Genomic DNA, 23,515 nt, shown 5'->3' with positions numbered 1-23,515 from the left:
GGTTTTTACGTCAGGCTCTGGGAAAAACCAATGAGAGCCTAGGCGTAACATCCAATTAAATATATGACGTTTTCGCAGCATAGTAGATGGTAGTTATATTTTCGTCCTCTGCAGAGGCGAAAAATATCGACCCGCATTGTTGACGCAGACGGAATCACCGTTACTCCGAATCATTTCGACCTCTTTTGAAAAGAGCCCAGTATAAAGCTTTGCACTCCGACATCATGCGGTATATCGTCTCGGAATAATTATTTGACCCATTCGATTAAAATCGAGCAATTTATTGTATCAATTTTTTGGGGTGCCTTATTTTTTAACCCCAATATAATTTCGTTAATTTTTTACAAAATATGAATTACATGCCCTTCCTTTCCATGGTTCTCCCCGTTCCAACTTTGTCTTTTGTTGATAAATCTATCCAATATTTTCCTAATCGGTTCCTCGTGTATTTCCCAATTTGTTGGACGTTATGCAAATATCCAAGGATAGCTTCCAGTTCGCTTCTTTCCTTCTTCATCATGCATTCACACGTCCCCTCCTTATTTTCCCTATTTTCTTGATGTATGATCTAAACTCCCCATGTCCTGTTAAAATTTGCGTAATTCCTATGTAAGTTTTAAAGTTGGTCTTCATTATTTCCTTCATGCTAGGTTGGAATTGTCTGGTTGATTTCCCATTTTCTAATGTTTCCCGTTCCCGTTTCTCCAGGAAATGCACTCTTATTAGCTTCCTGTCCCTGCTCCATTTCACGGTTAGAGACCAAGTTACATCTCATCGTCTAGGAATGGCCGCCCTGCAGACCTAGCTAACCAATATATCTAATTACATCTGGTGTCCCTTAGAGAGCTTGAATAATTAATAATATTATCGGCCGCCCCAGGTAGGATCAGGAAGTGGATAGTTCTTGGTGCTCCTTTATTCTTCGTTGACCATATTGTACCAAGAATAGCCAGGATGAGGCCCAAGACCATAAATATAACTTTGCATATTTCAATCTAAAATGGTTTTACATTGACTGACATTTTGGTCTCAAACAGTTCCTGCCAAGATATCTGAACAGTGACTAGTTGAGTGTGTCTGGCAACTGGGAATATGAAAGGAGCTAAAGGAGAAATGGTGGGCTTTATCTATGAGTAAACTCAAAGACAAGAACTGCTACCTTGTACTTCACATTATTTTAAACTTTTTTATCGCCATCCAATCACCAAGTGAGTGTTTGTAAAAAAAATGCTTGGCACTGGGAAAATAATGCAAGAAATTACAATTTTTTGAGAGTCTATTACTGTAAATATATACAAATGTAGGAAGTAAAAGTTGTTTCTAACCCTATGACACTTGAGCTACCTGACCCTGGGGGCTCCCTTTTGGGTCCAGCATCACATGAATCCGCCGCTCAGCCTTGAGAACACGAGCTTTGGCAGCAGACACAGCTTCCCTCTCCTCGATAACTCTCTGTTCCACCTCAGACAAGACTAGACGAAGGGGCTCCAATTCCAACTCCATCTGTCTGTGAAAGGTGATAAAGGAGTAATTCAGTCTAGTAATAAACTTTCCTTGGATGGCAGTTCCTCCCAATGGTGCTTTGGAAAGTCACTGTAATAGGTACGGGATGAGATTAAATCTAAACAGAACAAAGGTTATGTGGTTTTCCAGAAAGAGAAAGGCTAAATTAAACTTTAAAATATGAGAGCAAAAACTAGAGCAGGTAGAACAGTTTACCTATCTCAGAAGTGTTTTAGTCCAAAATGGCCAAAGTAGTAAGGAACTAGGGAGAAGAATTGCATTAAGGAAAGAAGCTTTTATAAGGAGGGAATTGATGACAGGTATGTTGAGGAAAGGATGTTAAGAAAAGGCTTGCCAAAACATTTATGGAGTGTGGTTTGGTATGGCACGGAAACAGGGTTATTGAAGCAGGATGATAATAATAATAATAATTATTATTTTATTTCCCCAATTGAAAAGTACATACCTGTAGTATGGAATAGAATATCATACAATTATGTAATTTTATAGGGTACGTCAAGAAGTACAGTAACTGGATTACTAGCCAGAGAAAAGAAAAATAAAATTACACCTGTGCACATAATGAAGAATTTACACAATATACAATTCAGAATTACCCAGAACTGAAGAAGTCGTAGTAGTAGTTTTTGAGGGGAGGCGACCGACAGCTGAGGTCATTTGCGCCATAGGGGATGGATAGGAAAGGATGAAGGGTGGAGAGAAACCCGGCGTCGGCATTAGCCTACTCTTTACGAAAGGCGCCAAGGGGTCCGCGGCTTAACGTCCCATCCGACGGACGGCGTACTCACTCAAAGTGCCCTCCACAAAGCACCTCAAGCAGGGATCGAGATACCTCTGAAAAATATTCAACACCGCCGGGATTTGAACCCGGGCCCTCTGGGTGGGAAGCCAGTACGCTAGCCCCCGCACCATCTCGATCCCCTGAAGAAGTCGTTCACACTGTAAAAACATTTTTCATTTTTGTACATAAATAACTTATTTTTTTAAATAGAGTGTGATTTCTCATTTTTTAAACTAATGGGAAGCCTGTTGAATATTTTGATGCCCAGAGAACGAGGTCTCTTGGACATCATTGTCATGCTAGCAGTCACTACACACAGATGATTTCTTGTCCTAGTCCCTTAGGCGTGTGTGCCATTATTTGATGGGAATAGATGCATGTTCTTTTTTACAAAAATTATCGAATTATAAATAAAAACATTAGGGGCTGTTAAGATGCCAAGGCTTTGAAAGAGAGGTCTGCAGTGGGCTCTATAGGGTTTATTGCACATGAACCTAAGCAATTTCTTTTGAATAATAAATATTTTATTTAACTTAGCTCCCACTTCCCCAGATTATGATACCTTATGATACAAGAGAATAAAATAGACCATAGTAGAGTGTTTTTAAAACATCCATACTAACAGTATGTTTCAGAATTGAAAGAAGATAGTACACGTATGAGTGTTAGAATAGTACACGTATGAGAGTTAGTAATAGAGTGTTGGTTTTTGAATGGTGGGGATGGAAAAGGTGAAGTAGACTGAAAGGAAAACAAACAAGGAAGTGCTTGGCATGGTGGGGGAGGGGAGGAGATATATGGCAGGAAAATGTAATTATGAATGCTAAGGACAATCCATATTGAGCGAGTAAGAGAACTTAAAATACTTGAATGAACCAATGGCTTTTGCCCTACTCATAATAAGCTCATCATCAAGCATAATCAGAAAATACCCCAAGTGAAAATTATAAGAAATAAGATAAGTAAATTTCATTTAAGAAACTCTGAGAAATTACATGTACATCATGTTTTGTGAAATATATTTCAAAGTAATGTTGCAGCATGATTTCCCTTGTGAATTATATGATGAATTTGTTTGAAATAAGGATCTTTTTAGTGGGACTCGGGTGAAAGATTTCACGTGCTCTCTACTTAATTGGCCAATGAAATTCACAAAACTTAAACACTAGGGAAATTTTAATAGTGCAAGTGCTTGCAACAGTAATTTTCTTCTATTTTTGAAGGAGTAAAACCATTCCTTCGCGAGGCGCATGGGTTCCTCAGGGAGAGGGGGGAGAGAGTGTGAGTGGAAGGGGTGTGGTTGGGGGGGGGGGGAGAGTGTGAGACTCACTTCTCCTCATCCTTGAGCTGCTTGAGTAGCTGCTCACCCTCAGCTCGCCACTTCCCCGTCTCCGATCGCATTGAGTCAACATTCTCTTGCAGAATTGCGAGCAGGGACCCAAGGGGGTGTGCGGCGCGCGCTATGGCCTGCACCATAGACTGGAGGTTCTCCGCCTCGCCCAATCCCCGGCGCCGACGCTCCCTCGCCTCTTCCTCGCCATACTCCTGTGCAATAGCATGAAATTATGGGCAAAATGACTTGAAAATTTCTAGTTATTGTCACATACAATCACAGTACATCATATAATGGAGGCCCCTACTCACTCACACACTCAAACGCATCTACTGCCACACTCTCACAAACATTCACATTTATTTTTGTTGGCCTCTTGACAGCACCATGGCCTCCCACCCTCTTGTGTAGGCAGCTGAAGAAGTGCAAGGCTGTGATGAACTCTTGGCAACATCCTGCTATAAAATTCACAATGGAAGTTGAACAACATTGTGTCCTGACCTTTCTGAATGTATTGGCCAGCAGAAGACCTAATGGTACCCTTGGCCATGCAGTGTATCGAAAGAAAACCCATACTGACCAGTATTTGGATGTGCGATCACACCACCATCCTGCCCAAAAGAGCTCACTAGTGAATACATTAGTTCATCATGCCCACAGTATCTAAGATGCCAAAATCGCTTCCCTTGGAGACACGACACATGATCTCAGTGCTGGAAATTAACAGATACGCGGAGCAAATGGTCCTAAAAAGGATGTCAAAGAAAGAAAAGGAACTGGTGAAAGACCATATTCTGGCCAGGAAAAAGACCCAAGGAGAAGTCTGAAAAGAAAAAACCGACTGCGAATGCACTATCCCATATGTCGCTTGAACAGTGGAAAAGATAAGCATGCTACTATGGAAATATAACGTGGTTACGAGGTTCTCCACAATGAAGAAAATCGGTGATATCAACCCATAACCTAAGACTGGAGTCCAATCTCATGTATGGAGAAAAGTATGGAGAATCCTACCTCGACCATACACAGGAAGGTCAATTAGATGAAGAATTAAGGAGCATCAATGGGCCACAGAAAAGGAACAGTGCCAACTCTCGGCAATGGCTGAACATGTGTGATCGGAACATGGACACAAAATTGAATTTTACCAAACAAAAGTGCTGGCAAGGGAAATCCACTCTTTCCCAAGAATCATGAGAGAAGTGGTAGAAATAATGAAGAGTCCAAAGAATGCCAACCGTGAGGATGTTTGCACCCTTACTTAGACGTGGAAAAGGGAATTTCCCCCTCACTAAGTACAGCCAAACACTCACTCACTCTGGGCCAGCCAGCGACTATGATGTATAGCGGTCAAATTGAAATAAAGATTACTTTGACCTTAAGATGCCTCCAGGACTGGGGGCAAAACTGTTGTCTAACAAGCCATCCTACAGGATGGTAATTCCCAGTAACAGCGCAGAACATCCATCAAACAGATGTCGCAGAAGTCTTTAAGATTAATGAGATAATGAGTTTTCAATAATTACCTGATCAGTAAGATAATGGAGTCATTACTCGTAGCTTATTTACCAGCATGATCAGGGACTACTTTTTTCTTGACAAAATTGTTCTTCAAACAATCTTCAATTCGGTAAAAAATTGCCTGACATTATGGAGAGAACACTGAAACAGAGTAGAATCAAAAATCATTTGACCATAGGACACCCAGTTGATTTGGCATGAAGAGGACATGCATCTGAAAAAGAGGGAAGATGAGAGAAGCAGGCAGTTGGAAGGGAAAATCAGAATAGGCTTGAGTGTGAAATGGGTGACTGAAGAGTATGTTTAGGTTGCTGGGGGTGCATGGTGTAGGTTCCAGACCAGGATGGAAAGTTAAGGGTGAGAACATTCAGGCCCAGTCTCAACTGTGGGTGCCCAGGTTTAAGACACTCTTCAGCAACAAATTGGATGCATCGAAGTGAGAGGGCAAGGCCTTGCCAGTCCCCCTACAGGTGGGGGACATAGTGGGGTGGAGCCTCGGTGGATTACTCACAATCTCGACCCTCTTGGCTTGGCCCGTGCCATGGCGGCTGCTGCTTCTGCTTCCCTCCTCGCCCTCCTCCACACCCGACTCCAGCTCTTTCTTTGTCTCAAGAATTTTGGCGACCAGGAGACCCTGCTGCTCCCTGCCCTGCTCTCCTGCAACCCCACCTTCCCGCCCACCCTCACCGCCACCGGACTCCATCTGCAAAGGGTTTATGCCAACTGTTAGGGAGCAAGGGTATGGGGACACGATTCAAATGCTGCATGGGTCAGTGGCACTCCTGCAAGGATTTAAAAACTATGTGCATCTGACAATTACTTAGTGATGCCAAGTAGTGACAAATTAAAGTCAGTGTTGGAACAAACATGAAGACCAATGCAACAATTTCAGAGTGTAAAAATCATTTTTACCCTCTGGTCAAGGTGAATGATTTTTAAATTCTAAAATTGTTGCATTGAAATGCATATTAGCAGATGGCTCCGTTAAAAGTTACTGTTATGGCAACTACCGCAGTTTTTTGGAAAACATGCAGACATTCACTTTGTGGGTTTCGGTAAGGATTCTTGGGCAAATTCCCTTATACAAGGGATTTCTAAAAGTTGCATATGGTGGTAGAATACCACTACTGACCAGAGGGCCTACATTTCATTCCTAGTGATAGCTCTGGGCACCCTCTGCTTAACCCAACGTAGAGCAGTGTGTGTCCATGATGTTTTGGATACCAATTCTTCTTGGAAAAGTGCAAGCAGCACAGGACTTGCCCTCCCTCGCCCGATTAATACTCCCTTCAAATATAATTTTCACACACTATTTTGGATTTGGTGAATTTGGATTTTGGACTCTCAACACATATAAAATCAGCCTTTGGGTGATTAGTCGCGGTGGTTAGTCGGGTGGAGTAGAGTCAGGTGAGTAGTCTGGTTGTTCAGATGAACAACCAGAAAGTGTAACTAACTATCTAGATAGTTTTGATATCTTTTGCATTTTTAGTTTTCATTATGTTTGCATCTTACATGTATTTCTTTTTCTGAAGATTCCTTTACCTGCATGCAGTGCATATATTTTCTGTGGAAAATAATAAGTAAATATCAAGCTAAACTACCAATCAATCAGGCAATGTCTCCAGTATACCAGGCTTATTGTAAGCATATCCAAAACACACATACTCACTTGAAAAGTCTACACATAAAAGGGATTTGGACTATAGGTCATAGCCAACCAGCAAATTCCATCAACACACAAAGAGATTCTCCGGTAAGCCAGGTCCACTGCAAGAAATTTCCTAAAATGCGTACTCATGAGGAAACGTTTGGTGGACAGAGGTCACTATAAGATTTCCGAAGAGCATTCACATGGACATCTTTTGACTGTAGAAATTTTCATAAATATTTCAGTCATAATCAAAAGCAAGTAATATGTAGGAGCTTCACCTACAAAACAGTCCTCTTCAAAGAGTTAAAAATACCATTCTGAGGGTTAGAGAAGTATGATTCAGTGACCATCATCAGAGCACAAATATATTAGTCTGAGATGTAAAGAATAAAGGAAAATTTTCTGTGTTGAAAAGCTTTTTGCATAAAACCATGCCCAATTGGTAAGATCATTATCATCTGGTGGAACTTGTTTTATATGAGCAAGCTCTCACATATCATGATAGCTAAATAGTAGAGGGAAAGGCAATGGAAGTGGTTGGGGAATGCAAAGTAAGGGGAGTTCCTTCTTGACTGGCATTGAGCCGGAGTTAATTATTGAAGAAAATAGGAAGTGTTTGCATTGAAACTGTAGTGTAAACTAAATTAGGATCTTGGCCAACCTAAGATTTTCGTTGTATGAAAAGGAGAAATGCACCAGAGAATTTTGGACCCACTTTCATACCAGTCAATACGTATTTGGGGATGAAATGCGATTGTGTATTGGAGGAAGCATTTGATGAATTTTACGGGTAATGAACGCAACCTATTGTGAGGGACTTTCCAGTAGGGACAAGAGTGGTCCCCAGTATGCGTGAAGTCTTTACTAGTTAGATTGGATATCACTGGGACACTGGAGTAGGTATTTCCCTTGGTTTTGCTTATATCTACCCCTCCCAGTGACTGGGATGGAGTGTGGTTAGGTGTCTTCAGCCAAGATTCACCTGTCTGATGGCTGCTGATGGTGAGGGTGGCCTCGCTTCTTCCACGAGGAACTCGGCTGCATCAGCATCTTCCACTGTGGCATCTGCCATGAGCCCTGCCACTTCCTGCTCCCCTGGGCCCCCTTTGCCCCCTGATGATGATGACGACGAAACCCTCCCTCCTCCCTTGGGGACGACCACGCTATCTGCTTCCTCGGCGGGGATGAGGCCACCGAGGGCGGAGCGCAAGCGTGGTGCATGGGGGCGAGCACTTCGGGGCCTGGACGCAGCCATGGACATGACGGACGCAGGGCGCACCACTGGCGTCGAAATGGCCACCCTCTGTACCGAACTGGCAGCAGATCTCAAATCCTCATTTGGCATGGCACTGTGGTTGAGGGAGAAGGTATGCATGTACTTCATAGAACTTTCAAGAACAAACTTCTTGGTTCCCATCTTTCACCCAATTGTGACCCTCTCATTAATTCACTCTCTCAAACCACAATTCCTGAAAAAACTTTTTTAAAGTCTTAATTGACATTATAGCAGTTTTCCGTCAAATAATGTTTGCATTAACCAAACCTCTTGAACAAATTCATTTAGGTTACAACAATAAATTCTATCATGCAATAAATAAAAAAGCTTGACATAATGACAGTTTAAGATCCCCCCCACCTCTTGTTTCAGTATTTTGATAACTCTTACAGCTGCCTTGCTAGGGTCACCAATAGTAAATAGATTACAGGGTAAGGGCCAAGCATGAGGTAGTCCATGTAGCATCTATTCCTCAGTGAGTTGGCTGCAAAGGCTTCAAAAAGTGTAGTCTGATCCTAATGCGATGGTCATTTAAGTGATGATGTCACATCACAAACCATTGCGAGGAAGGAGACAGGAAATATACTCAATAATTTCTCTCTTAATATTGTGATGAAAGCAAATGTGAAAATGTGTCCTGGCAATTATGGGACTCAGATCATAGGAGTAGGTATCATTCCCAGTTATCATCTCATGAATTCTTGCACAGATGAATTGACAGTGACAGCAAAAAGGAGAGACCATAAGAGAATTGCAGCTGTTAGAATAGGCGCTTGGAATGTTAGGCTGATTTCGAGGATAGAGAATTTAGAAAAAATCAAGCTCTTCCAATTCCTATAAAACCAGCCTTTGGGCAGTTGATTGTGGATCAAGGTATTTCTATAATTGATGGTAGGCTCCAACAAAAGTGTGAAAAAATAAGTAATTAGGTTGAAATTTAGGACAGGAAACCTAGGGAAGATCAAGTAGGAGATGGAGGGAGGAAATATACACATGATTGTCATGTGAAAGGTGAGTTGTAAAGATTACTAGGATTATTAAAATGATGGTTATAGAGTTATACACAGCAAAGAGGAAGATGGCCAAGCATAGAGGAAGTGAGTGATAGAATAATATCATAAGATATGCACATACAACTGATGAATTTGTTCTAATGCATGTTTATATGCCCACAATAAATCATAGGAAGTGATCATATTGTACAGTAATAAAAGATAGAATACTTAGTTCTTTTTCTTAGTTCACACAAATGTGTATTGAAAAGAAATATCTTTAATTATAAGCATTTACCACAATGTTCAACCCATTGCATATCATTATACTGCATGGTGTACTAGATCAATGATAGGAAATGATGGTGGGTGTTCCTGGAAGAAAAAATTTGATTGAGGTTGTTTCACTTTTATTTTTGGATGAATTCACTTTAAAAGATGAATAGAATAATTTCTAATTTTTAATGGATTTTTTTACAGCTAAATGGGTTGGGTTAGTTTAATTTTCTGTGTTTTCATTCATTGCAATGGAAATCAAATAGGTCTTTAAAGTCCAAAATATTTATTATCAACCTCCTTAATTGATTAGCCAACGTTCCTTCTTCTCTAGTGGACTGTTACATTTCAATTTCCTTTCATCTTACCAACCATTTCAGTGGCTTGGCGACCATTTTGTACCAGACCATTTTCAAGTTTTGAAATGCTCGCTGGCGATATACTTGTTTAATTACCTTGACAGTATTTAAAAAATATTACTTTGCTGAAATTTACGGAAGCATTATTTGTCATTCAGTGGGACAGAAGCAGGAATACTTGGTGGACTGTAAGTTGCCACTCAAAGTAGACCAACATCTTATTTCACCTGCCACCCACCTGTCCTCTACCATCAAACGCAACACATCTTCACCTGACTTCCTTTCCACCCAACATTCCTTTTACATTCTTCACTAACCTGGATTTTAAAGGCATCATCCACACCTAAACACCTGGTCACTATTAAGCAGCACACCAAATTTGAGAGCCATGAATACTTACGTCATTGCCTGCCTTCTCTTTTGTGAGCCTGTTCTGCTGGCGTTGCTGTCACCCATGGTGGCTCCATCCCCATGCCCCTCGTGGCCTCTTAGGGTCTCCTGAGCATTTGCCTGGGCATTGTCCTGCTCAGAAATGGGGGGTTCAAGGCTGGCAAAGGCATCTTCCACCTCTGCGATGTCAATGGCATCCAAGGAGGCTTTCTTGGTGGGTGGCTGCCTCACCATGGCCACGTCCTCCTCCACTACCATGTCTGCCCCCTCCCCCACAGCCTCCACAATGGTCTCCTTGGCAGCCTCAGCACTTGCAACGGCTGCCGATGACCCCCTCCTGCCCCTCTCGGATGCCTTCCCACTTGCCACCACTCTCCCCGCCTCCTCCCCTGCCTTTTTCTCCCGTTCCTTGGGGGCCCTCTCCTGGGATTCATGCTTTGCATCTTTGCTCGCACTGCAAGGGAGGCAGGGGAAGAATTTAACCCTTGTTTTAAATATTATTAAACATGCATCGCCCATTGTGTACAATATTTAGCCACTAAATGTACATTAAACTAAAAGAACTCTCTTTACAGCTCAAAAGTACATATTTAAAATTCCTGGCATCATAGATGGCACACAAATATAACCAAACGTAAACAGGGAAATGTAAAATATGGATAATTTTATGAATTTCCAGGTTCGTTTCATGCATCTTGATGTATTAATATTAGTGTTATAGTGTTTGAAAAGAATGAATAGTAGAAGAATTTCAGCAAAAAATGCATATTACAGAAATTTTGCTGAAGTAAATAATATTTCTGAGAAACATTATAGGAAATGGTTAAGTAATGCTCACTCACGCCACTTGTTTATCTTCACTCTTCTTTGGCTTCTTATCTTTTGTGGCATTGTGCAATTTCTTACTCTCTTCTCTATTTGTGGCAGTCGGCTTTTTCTCCTTTTCTTCTCCTTTGGCAGCTGTTGGTTTCTTCTGCTTTGAAGTATCACCCCCTGCTTTGTCCCTGGGCTGTTTCTTTTCAGGGGGTTGTGGCACTACTTTTTTTGTTTTCCCTTGCTCCTGAATAAAAACAGTATTCATAAAATTAAAATAAAGCAGTTCAACAGAAACCTTACCTCTCATTGTACAAAGATTATGCTTGCTTGGAGACTGTTGAAAATTTATTTCCAAGCAAATAATAAATTCATTATCTATCTGGATTATGTATCTAAATGAAACGATCAGTAGGAATAGACTTACTTACCATTAAGTCCTTGTTTATCTAGTAAGTATTCCTCAAGGAGTTTAGATATCCAAGAATACTATTGGTACCCATGTACTGCTATTTCCGGCTGTGCCGTGAATGGGTGTGTATGTATTTGGCGTCTATTGCTAAATTATCAAGTTCTTTCAATTAGAAAAGCCAATAACTGCAAACTCTAGAAAAGTAACCCTTGGATTTTTTTGGATGATAGAAAAATGAATTTCCTAAATTAATGTTATTGTTAGCCACTGTGATGGTCAAGGTTCACAGTTCCAGGCTTGATATGGTGGAAGGGTATCTTAGTGTAAAGTCAAAAGATAGATTGCAATTTTCCTCTTCAGGAAAATTGCATTTTCTTTTATATAGAATCATGGTTATCAGTTGTAATTAAAGCTGTTTCCGGAAGACCACTTGTTCATAGATTTTAATTTCACATTTTTTTAATGTTGAATAATAGGTAATTTACAATGAACTAAGACGTTTCCATGACATTTATTCGCAATAGTTAAGGCTTTCAGGCCATACTCTGCGTCAGGGTTTCTCTTGGTGAGAAGTTTCTCCAGCCACGCTGCTGGCATCTTCAGGTCAGAAGTGACGCTGCATCAATTCTGACCAAATTGGAGCATCGTCACTTCTAACCTGAAGATGCCAGCTGTTGGGCCAGCTTGGTGAGAAGTTTCTCCAGTATGGCTGGAGACTCTTCTCGTCAAAAGACACCCTGACGTTGAGTACGGTCCAAAACTCTTAACCATTGTAGCTGTTTTAAAGGTTTTTTACAGCTATCTACTCTTGTGCATATTATGTTGTCTTTTATGCAGCAAATAATGAGTTTGTATCTAAATGAACCGATCAGTAGGAAGAGACTTACTTACCATTAAGTCCTTGTTTATCTAGTAAGTATTTTGAACTGAAGTAATTTTTGTCTGCAGGAGTGCAGTTTATTTTATCAAGGTGAAGGAAAAAAGTTGACTGATGGTGACTGATCTGGTATTTGGGAGACAAGGTTTAGGAAAGATCTTCATCAGGAGACTACAAATCAAGAATTCATTGGGCAAACACACTGGCAAATCTTACATTTTCCAATGTTGCAGCGTTGTTATTAATAACTGTATTAAAGTTATGAAAAACTATTCAATTGGCATCAATGTTAGAATTCTAAAATTTGAAATTAGTTGTATTACTTAGTTATAGATGGATGGATGTAGTAAATAGTGGTGACAAGACGGCCAAAAGTAATAGGAATATAATGAAAATAATTGAATAGAAACAAAAGAAAATAAATAATGTAATTACAGAATGTAAGAATTCTTCTCTCACTGGATTCATACATCCTTTGGGGTTGCCATCTTGCGCACTACTTCAGATGACAACACACACCCTTAATGTAAACTTCAGTCACCATTCAAGACAGAATTTCAAAGTCTCACGAGTGTGACTTAACCTCTAGTATTCAATAATATAATAATTACTGAATTATTGTCAACATTCGAGAATATCATAAACAGATGCCAGACTATGATTGGTATGGTGTCCATGAGACATATATTGCTCCAAGACCCAAACTAAACCTCGATGGGAGCATTACCTCTTTCTTTGGGTGAGATTTCTTTGCAGTGGGCTGCTCTGCTTCTTTGGAGCCTTTTCCTTTGGCCAGCACTTTCTGGACTGCCTGGGATGAATCCATCTAAGAAGGATATACATTGTGTGCTAAATAGGCTATTCATATATAGCACTGGACCTCCTCAGTGTGTGCAACATAGCAAAGGAGTATTACATATCTTCGTCTCTGCATACTAAGTGGAGATACTTTGTATTATATAAGGGGTCACTCAGAACTATATGAAGTAAGAAGTGTTGTAAGCATAGCCAATATCAATGAAATACGTTAATTTCCCTCTCCAGCACATAGGACTTCTATTCATCAGTTCAGATATAATTAATAATTTAATGTTCGCGTTTTCGTTTACTTCCTTTTATGTACTTTTATTTTCCTTAATGTTTCTGGGTGTGTACCCAAACCAGAGGAAGTTATCTCTACTTTAATCAATTAAATCAAGGCACAGTAATACTTTTTGGTTGAAACACTTTTTCATTCAAAGGTATTGTTTCATTGGTGATAAAATAAAACTTAAAGAGCAAAGTTTATAATTAAATAATCAAAAATAGAGCTTGTAACCTTGTTACATGAATGCTATCAAATAGCACTGCTATTAATTTAGAGATAACATTGATGAAAAATATAATGTATGACCTGCTGAATGAAAGGAATGTTCTCACCTTCTTTTCGATGGCTCTCCCAATGATTTGTAGTAATTCATTTGTCTTCTCGGGCTCATAGCCAGCCACAATTTTTGCTGGTCTGACTGCCAGGGATACTCCACATGCAATATCTGTGACAGGATTGTTATGATTTCACTATGTTTTTCCACTATCTATGTACTTACTCAATACATGGCAATAAGAGCACGTTAGCAAAAATGATGTGGGTCATTATAATAATATGAATATCCACAAGGAAGCCAGTATAGAAAATGCTCTCTCGGGCCTTTGCTTATGACCATTTATTGTTTAGAGGTCTATTTACCAGATAGGGTTGCAGTCATCATTTGTAATGTTCACAAATTTATTGATATCCAAAAATTTATTACAGATAAGCGTATGTCGAAATGTGAAAATGTGTACTGTTGGTCTATTTACCAGATAGGGTTGCAGTCATCATTTGTAAAAATTTGTAATATTCACAAATTTATTGATATCCAAAAATTTATTACAGATAAGTGTATGTCGAAATGTGAAAATGAGTACTGTTGGCCCCTTCCACTGAGGATTGGCAACGCCACCAATGGAAAACCACTTGCCCAATGGGCATCAACAGCACAGAATGCAAGTATTCACATGAAGATGCATCCAAGACCAAAAAATAATAGTCTAAATACCCAAACTAAGTCTTTTGAGTGGGAACATTATGAACTAAGCAGGGATGTCTCACTCTAAACACTAGAGGCACATAGGTTAATCAAATTGGATTTAAGCTTAGGTTTTTAAATAAAAAATTGTGATATGACTTATATGTAGTTAAACTCCTTAGCAGGAAAACTCTGCAGATGGGCTTCAATGGGAGTAAAACAATTTTTTTCACCACCCAGCTTGATTAATCTGTTAATTTTACTCCAACATGTTATCCCAGTTTAACAGTAAATGCTCTAAATTCAAAACCAATATTATGTGATCAATGAAGTCAACTAGGGCAATGGGATGAATTGAGCTTCTATGCTGCAATAGGAATACTATTTACATTTCCGTTGAATACTTCAGCAGTATAATTGGTGGTTTCCGGCATAAATTTATGAAATCGATTCATATTGGAAATGAAAAATGGTAACTTTGTGATTCCACTGAAAAATTATTTATTATTTTTATTCCGAGACCACCTGGGTTTCAAAGTTATCATCAGGTGACAACTTTGACAGACATCCATCTATATATATTACACTCTGGTAGGGGTGGGGAGGTGAGAGGGTGGGTGGGGGAGGGAATTGAGCAATGATTGTTGGAGGGAAGGGTAGAAAACATGAGGCACCCTTTGAGGAGCATTCCTCATTACAGCGGAGGAAAGTGGGTGGGTTTTAATGGTTCATAGACATAAATTCAAATATCTTTTACACATCTCTGAGGTCAAGGGAGGGTGTGGGGGAAGTAGAGGGGTTCTTACCCTCATAAGCGCAGGTATCAAGAAATGGTAAGTTTAGGAGGGGGGAGTGGGAGGTGTACAAAAGGTCATTAACAATATTCTCTTTGGAGCATACACTTTTTAAAATTTCGAGCTGCTCTAAAGCTAAGTCTAGACTAAGTTCTTTCTTTTCTACATGTAAAATTTCAAATTCAAAGCCACTACCATGGTTACATTCCAATGAATGTTTCGCAAAATGTGGCATTAACTTTTTGTTCTGCAGGCTTGGTGCTCCTTCACCCGTTCTTGAAATTTTCGACCCGAGTATCCAATAGACACTGCATCACACTCACATCTTAACTTACACACTCCACTATTTTGAACAACCCAATGGCCTAGCCATGGGCTCCCCTTTGTCCCTGCTACTGGTGGATATTTACATGGAGCATTTTGAAAAAGGTTAGTTCTCCTCTCAAAATGGACTGACCAAAAATGTATTGTGTTGGCATCAATATGTAGACGAATGTGTTTTGGGTGTGGGTAGGTTCCAAAAGGCAATTTGAAATGTTTCTATCATATCTAAATTCATTGAATCACAATCTGGTATTCACTTGCGGAATAGAAGATAACAATTCCCTCAACTTCCTTGATTTCAATATTTCTAAAATCAACAACCACCTAGAGATCTCCAGCTTTCAAAAAAATTCTTATACTGACCAAGTGATTCAATTTCACTCAAGGCATTGTTTTTCCCAAAAGTTATCCGCTTTTCACAGGTTGGTGAATATTCCCATGTCAAAAACCAATTTCGAAAAAGAATTAGCTACAATAAAAACAATAGCCAGAAACAATGGATACAATGAGCAGCTCATTTTGTCATTTAAAAAACATAATAGGTTCACCCAAAGACAAAATTGAAATAATGCAACAAAGCAGGGTTTATAAACTCAATTTTGCAGACTGCAATGCAATCTAGATTGGACAGACAGGGAGGACATTTGATATTAGGATCAAAGAACACCAATCATGCTTCACAAAGAAAGACAACAGATCCCAATTCGCCAAACATCTCTTAGATAAAAATCACTTCTCATAAGTAACTTAACAGCAGACATTCTTCACACTGAAATAAAAGGACACAGGTTGAATGCTTTGGAGGAGTTGGAAATTTGGCAATCCCTTCAGTCTGACAGATTTGATGTGGTCAATGAAACAATATACCTCTCCCGTTCCCCCCTCCTAAAATTCTTAAAAGACTCCCAATGTCTTTCCATACCAACCCCACCCCCACCAAGGCAGTGATGATCATCGACCGTACCTTAATAAAGGTCAAACCATTGTAGACAAACACCCCTCCTAGTTAAATGTAGGACACAATGTGTTTTTTTTCCACCGCTATTTCTAAGAGTGAAGTGTTACATTGTGTTCTTCATTTAGCGATCATTTAATTAATATAAACTTTCACAAATTAGAGCCAGTAACCTTCCAATACATACCTTCCCCCTCTCCTGGACCACTATTGGGTTGCCACAACTGCACTCAACTTATCCCCTCTTTGAGCCTGACTATATAAGTTGAAAAGATGTTGATTTATGAAAACTGATGATGATACACAGCATCAAACCCATGGTCGTGAAATATTAAATCTTTATTGTGGAAATGTAAAGTTTCTTTTCACCCTCATAATGAAGGAATTCCACAAAGTTAAGCCTGAAACTATTATGTCTAAACTCTATCAGTTTCTGTGCAAAGATTAATGCTATACTTTGGATGAATTCATGTCTCTCGCTATTGATAAATAGTTTTATTCTTATGAATGCTGTTACTGCTGCTGTTTATTGTTTTCTTTTTTTATTTGCCATTATCATTTGTATTCAAACTCCAATTGCGTTTCCGCAATATTTGCAAGCTATGTGATCTGTTCATACATGTCTCAAATGCGTCTTTTAATGACTGATAAACAAAAATCAAAGCTGTAAAAATTGACCCAAAACAGCTGAAAAACACAGTGGAGCTCAACTGCTGAGGAACTGGGGTTGCCGAAAATGGATTCCAAATGTATTACTGGCTAGTAAAAGAAAAAGGAATATTTAAAAATTTTTATAATAATATATATAAATATTTTGATTTCTACAAACCAAAATTAGTAGACTAATTTCTTTACAGTCAATGAAAGAAAAATATGTGTTTCTAGGTGTTTGTTGAGAAGGGTTATTTTAATTTTATTCTGCTCCATTGCAACCATCACGAACTCATCAATCATTGATTTCTGGAATATGGAACATATGACCATGGGAAACTTGGAAAAACCGTACCCATCTAAATTTTTTATATCCAGCTGCCCTATATTTGAGTCTCCCGTTAAGGGATATAGGCAATGAAAAGCAACCAACCTAATGCACTCTCCCTAAAAATATGCAGATCAATGGACAGCTGAGGTCGAATCAAATCAATTTGACATTTTAATGAGCATGACGATTGGAAAAAACTATCACTGTATCTATTCGCCATGTGCCCTTTTCCCAAACAAATACTTTCGTATTGTGATGTTCTGCAAACAAGTATTTGACATCATATGTGTTTATTTGCAATCAGTGTGACATGTTTTAGGGACCAATAACTAGCATCATTCATTTCATGCAAGTGAAGTCAATGCGTATAGTTTTAAATCCATCTAGAGGTGAACAAGCACTTGTACAACGGAAGAATATCGCATCAATTAATATGAGTGACATACAAAGTGATAGAAATTAGAGGTTCAAATCAAATGCATCCAAAATGAGTGGGGTGAAAAAGAATAAGAGCCAAGGAGAGTGATATGAGAGGCAGATTTTTGCAGGATATAAAAAAGCTTACTCCAATTGAAACAAAGTAATCTTTAATGCATTTATTTGATAACAATGTAAAAGGTTTAAAACCAGTGCACTTGGTGCAGATACATGCAAATGTGTAAATTTTTACCAAAATAGGCACACAAGAAAGAAATCATTTAAATACTCTGAGATTCAAACTGTTCTAAAATTCATCATATGAATGCCATACCGTGAGCTGAGATTGACAATGAAACTAGTTTTGCACATTATACGGGACAACTCACTGCAATTAACATTTCCAACACAAGAGAAATGCCTTTAACAGAGAAACTGGTGACTCATGAGGATACAAATTCTGTGGTGAATTTACAGATCCAGTGAAATCACAAGTCATTTTGAAAACGGCTTGAGGATATCAATGACTTAAATTCACCCACACATGGTTACCATTTGTATAGGAAAGCAGAAACATTGATTAAATTAATATAATAATTAAAAAGGAAAAGTTTCACCACCAAGACTCCCCAACTTTATAATGGCGAGTGGCCACCTAACAAATTCCTCGATTAAATTTAAGACTAAGACTATAGTAAATCAGTATATTGCAAATTATTTCACAGTAAAATATAAATAATTCTTTGCTTGACTTCTCATGACTCATTTTTTTTATTAGATGTGATAGTCACTTTTTGGAGATATCACAATTATAACTTCAAATTATAATTACACGTGCCAATCACGCCTATCCCTATCTGGAAAGACTAAGTAAAAAATTCAATGGTTTCACAGGTTCAACATTGAGAAATTGAATAAGAAGATTCCATGATATCTTTTCACAACATAACTTATTTCATTTCATTTGCAACACCTTCAGGTACAAAGTTTTCAACAGGACATGGAGGTGCATGAATGAGAAAGACAAGGGAGGAGAAGAGCTTTTAGGGAAGGGTAATGGGAGTGAAGGTGATTATGGAGGGAGGGAGAGAAGAGAGAGAGAAGGGGTGGGTTAAGAAAGGATGTCCTTGGAGTTATGTGGGTGAAGTTGAGGGAAATGAGCAGCTAAAAAGGGTGTTCGGAGGGTTGAAAAGGGAATGGTTGGGCATCAGAAGGCAGGGGGTGGCGGAAGAAATAACGTCAGCCAGTGTCACCTAGGCTCTTTGCTGTCTTTGAGTCGGATGGGCATAGAGGAGACGGTAGGAAATTAATGAAATATTTTGTCATAAAAACCCTCAAATTAAAAAGCCTGATAAGAAATGATTCCATGAAACTTGGGCCATTTTCCTAATTTATTCCATACCACCCAATCTTGGCATACTTCTTCTCCCTCTGTCACACTCATATGTTGTTTCATGCATACTCTTCCCTTACTGAGACTACCAATAACCTTGTCTTGAGCATCTCTTCTATTTGGTGCACACATTCCCTCTCAACAGCATCAGACCAGCAAAGCACGCTACCATTATATTTGTCCATCACCAGAACACACAATCCACATTCTCCCTCAACCCATTTATTCCACACCTCTCCTTATCATGCGATGTCTTACATGCATGTCTGAAACATGTCTTTTAGGATCCAATACACATGAATCAATCAAATTCATTTGCTTTTAATGGTAATCACGCAACTACCACATTTAGTAAATATTCAAAGGTATTCTGGCATTTCCAAGTTCCACTTCTATACAATAATACTGGGAGGAGAACCTGTTTGTACACTACCATTTTTGCTGCCTGAAACACATTCATTTTTTGTTACAGCCTCTTCATACACTACCAATGACCTTTCTGCTGACATCCACATGCCCTTTAATATCTTCATTTATCCTGTAATTTGGCCTAGATATTAAAAAAAACATCAACTTGTTCAATTATTTTGCCAGTTACACTCACAGTGCAATTATTCTTTTTGCTGTGGTAACCTATGTTTAACATGTTCCCTCTCGGTTGGAACAGGAGAGGTGTGACTCAAAATGGCCCCTCCCACTCAAACGTGAACCCCTCAACTGCATGGCATCACCTGTTCCCGTTCATGATGATAGAGTAACTTCTGGGAGAAGAAGTTAACCCTCTATCAAGGCCTGACATAGGGTGAATGATCAGGTAGACGTACAGGGGATCTTGTTGCCTAGTAGATGACAAATGCCTCCAAAGAGAGACAAATCTGTAAGGAGAATTAGGATGGTGGCAATGGGATGCTAACCTGTTAAAAGCTCAAAATATTATCCCTTGAAAGCCTAAATGTGGTCAGTACCGAAAGAAAAAGTAAATCAATTCTTCACAAAATAAATTGTCCAGACTCCAAATTGTTTCCCATAAGAATCTTTTACAGTACAGTTTTGTTAAGAATTCAACAAAAAATGATATATGGCACATATTATTGAGTGTATATAAAATTGACAACTTTGAGAGAAAAATAAAACTATGCAACGTGGATCTGATTGGAATACATCAGACATGGAGAGAAGGTAATGGAGTGAGATTTGTACTCTTAAATTACTCGGGAGGTAAGAAAGGATGGAATGGAGTCATAATAATGCTGAATGGCATGATCAGAGAACAGTGTAAAGCATTAAGCACAAAACAGATGATAAGGAGAAAAAGGCCCCCATGGATCTATTGATAATACGTACAGACATATGTGCCCGCATCTGAACTAATGGATGTAGAAGATGTACTAGATGGTGGAGAGGGCATTGAACAAAAGAGTTTTTGTATTGGGAGTCTAGAAAGTGCTGGTCGGAGAGGAAAGATATGTAATAGGAACATATGTATTGAGAAAGAGAAGTGAAAGAAGGGAGAGACATACTTTGTATGGAAAAGAAGATGCAGATGGTAGCAAGCACGTGCTGCAAGAACCACAAATAAGATTATATAAAACATGAAAGGCTCCCAAGATGGAATTAGAAGGCAACCAAATAGAATATTATTTCTGTTAAAAGAGATTTTTTGCCACTTAATTACAGCATCTACTTGAGTGGAACAAGGGGAGTAGTAGTAGTTTTTAGGGGAGGCGACCGACAGCTAAGGTCATTTGCACCAAAGGGGATGGACAGGAAAGGATGAAGGGTGGAGAGAAACCCGGCGTCGGCATTAGCCTACTCTTTACGAAAGGCGCCAAGGGGTCCGCAGTTTAACGTCCCATCCGATGGACGGTGTACTCAATCAAAGTGCCCCCCACAAAGCACCTCAAGTAGGGATCGAGATACCTCTGAAAAATATTCAACATTACAGGGATTTGAACCCACGCCCTCAGGGTGGGAAGCCAGTACGTTAGCCCCCGCACCATCTCGATCCCCCGTGGAACAAGGATACTTAGTTCAAACTCTGTAGATGCTGAAACTAAGTGGCAAAAAAAAAATTCTTTTTCTAAATGATCAGCCCAGAAAGGTTATTGCACATATGACAAAATATAAAAAAAAGAGCAATTTTTTGCAATAAATCAAGCCTTATCAAGCTGCTTTCACACAACAAATACCAAGTGGAATAACTGACGTTCATCAGTTTAAAATCTAAGCTGGGTGGGCATACTGAATTGAATAAAGGAGGGAAAGATACAAAGGAGAAGAGGAAAGGCACTGGATGGGCTGAAAGGGTGGGAAGAGGCAGAAAAGTTTGAATTGATGGCCCTAGAGAGAAGAAGTAGAAGGATGTCGGGGACCAACCAGAAGGCAGAGAGCTATGGGTGGAAATAGCACTGGAAAACTGAAAGCAATAAAAATTGGGGACACTTTATGACATAATGAGAAGTTTAAATGGTTAACACACCTCATCACAGAAAAAGTTATATGAAAGAGAGGTAGTCCACTAAAAATACAGAGAAGAAAATTCAGGACACAACAGACAATAGTAGAAGTAGCAATTGAAGAACTATAATTTTTAACTTTGATAGTAACAGTAACTGTAATCAGTGCAGCAATACTGAAAAATTATGGAATTGACTCCACATTTAATTTAAAAAATGACACTCTTTCGACATTTACACGCATTTTCTTCGTTTCAAATGGGATTCATTGTCCAAGGCAAACCCACTGAAGTAGCAGCTCAAATACATTACAGGGTGGATGAGTTCTTTGATGACGAACTCAAAAGGAGAATCTTCAGTAATCAGTATCTGTAATATTATTACCTCCAATTATCCACTTTCCTATGTCATGTAAATAGTCCAATAATGAAAAGTTCTAAATCTTTTGACCATATACTATTATAATGCCTTGAACTGTAATATGGATTGATATTGATTATCAAATTGCATTGGTCGTACTAGACATTGGTTTTCCCAAAATTTAACTTAATTACACAAATCCTCTGATGTGATTGTTGAAAGATTTTAAAATCTCTGAAAACAGCCAAAGAGGCCCAATGCATGACAAAAATACAGATTGCATGTAAATTTATATTGATTGTACAACGAGTGCAAAACATTAACTACATAATGCTATTAAATTGACAGCTTCTCCGAGTGACGACATGAAAGCATTTTGGAATTTCATTAGGACCTCGAGAAAATGTGAACATTATCCAATGATAATTATCTATAGCGTTTCCCCTTCGAATTACATCCAACGTCTACTTTCCTCTAGTCCTGTGTATATTCCATTACTAAAGGAGAGCAAGATGAAATATTTCTTGGACGTGTATGGAATTCGGAATTCACCAAAATAGGTGACTACCCGGAAGAGTGATGGTCTAAGTCTTCGACATGACAATTGAAGCCGGCATACTACCATGTCAAAATGAAGATAACGTTGATATGAACTACATGAATACCAATTATTAACTTTATCGACTGCCAGATTGCCCCACCATCACTAGGTAATTTGCGTTGACCATCATTGTATGCATACTAACTCCGCTAGTATTAACGGAAGCACTTTAGAATATAAAACTGCGGCGGTTATTACTTAGGTTATCTCAGACAATGCAGTGCCTACTAAATTTGGCCGATACAACTTATCTGACCTTTATTACTACTGTTGTAATTTACCACGACAAAATAAGTGCACTCATAGGAATCAAACACTTACTAACTACATCGATCACTTTTTGTAAAAATGCCATTTTGCTCTCCTTGTCTGTCACATTTTCTGAGTTCATTTCTTCATCGGTGAATAGACCGTCAAAAAACTTAGTTTCGCGAACTACCTGTAAATAATATCATCCATTTAGTCCTCCCTCTTAACAATTTATAACAATATATTAAGGAGGTAAACTTGCCGTAGTTATTACGTCGTGTAGAAAGCGAAATGGTGGCTTTCGTAGAAGCTTTTCACTCAAAGGAGGTCTCTTAATGAATTTCCCTAATGTATCTTGGGTCTTTTTGATAACAGTTGGTTTTACTTCATCTCCCATCTTCATCTTAAGATATGTGCCTAATGCCGCTTGTTTCTTACTCGTGAATCCTTACCATTGGTTCCCGCCATAACATTCATTCGTTGCCATAGCAACCAAGACAAAATAATCCGTGATATTTACTTAAGTGATATTACTTCATAATATGACGATTTATAATTCATATTTAATTACAAGTAACTAATGTGAAATTGAGAAATCGCACTTATACACAACTTATGCCCCTTTTAATGATTTATCTACAGTCTTTTGTTTCGGGTGTAGGAATACACTAAAATAGCTGTAGGTGCTCCGTATTTCTGCGCCTGGGAAGTAGTCCTTGACAGTGTTA

General features: G+C 38.9%; 1 protein-coding gene across 1 annotated transcript; it reads right to left on the bottom strand.

The window, feature by feature from the left end:
• Positions 1-1,326: 1,326 nt before the first annotated feature.
• IFT54 (intraflagellar transport 54) lies at positions 1,327-23,293 on the bottom strand. The gene is made up of 12 exons (XM_071595309.1): positions 23,046-23,293; positions 22,854-22,973; positions 13,628-13,725; positions 12,936-13,034; positions 10,949-11,166; positions 10,117-10,560; positions 7,796-8,162; positions 5,671-5,862; positions 4,219-4,249; positions 3,954-4,093; positions 3,636-3,850; positions 1,327-1,507 (listed from the first exon to the last, which is right to left on the bottom strand). Exons 1-12 carry the CDS (start codon positions 23,188-23,190, stop codon positions 1,327-1,329), a joined length of 2,250 nt encoding a protein of 749 aa, XP_071451410.1. The 5' UTR covers positions 23,191-23,293.
• Between the last annotated feature and the right edge of the window lie 222 nt (positions 23,294-23,515).

Source organism: Hetaerina americana, unplaced genomic scaffold (assembly GCF_022747635.1).
Source record: "Hetaerina americana unplaced genomic scaffold, ioHetAmer1.1.p SCAF_7, whole genome shotgun sequence".
NCBI classification, from domain to species: Eukaryota; Metazoa; Arthropoda; class Insecta; order Odonata; family Calopterygidae; genus Hetaerina; species Hetaerina americana.
The sequence above is the reverse complement of the archived record's forward strand: the minus strand, read 5'-3'. Positions and strand labels throughout refer to the sequence as shown.

What these genes read in the sequence shown, in the direction of transcription:
- IFT54 (XM_071595309.1), bottom strand. Translation starts at nt 23,190, where the DNA reads ATGAAGATGGGAGATGAAGTAAAACCAACTGTTATCAAAAAGACCCAA. An exon ending in AAGCCAAGAGGGTCGAGATT is followed by an intron (nt 4,250 to 5,670) that starts GTGAGTAATCCA and finishes TCTTTTGGGCAG; the next exon opens with GATGGTGGTGTGATCGCACA. An exon ending in CAGCTCAAGGATGAGGAGAA is followed by an intron (nt 1,508 to 3,635) that starts GTGAGTCTCACA and finishes CACCTTTCACAG; the next exon opens with ACAGATGGAGTTGGAATTGG.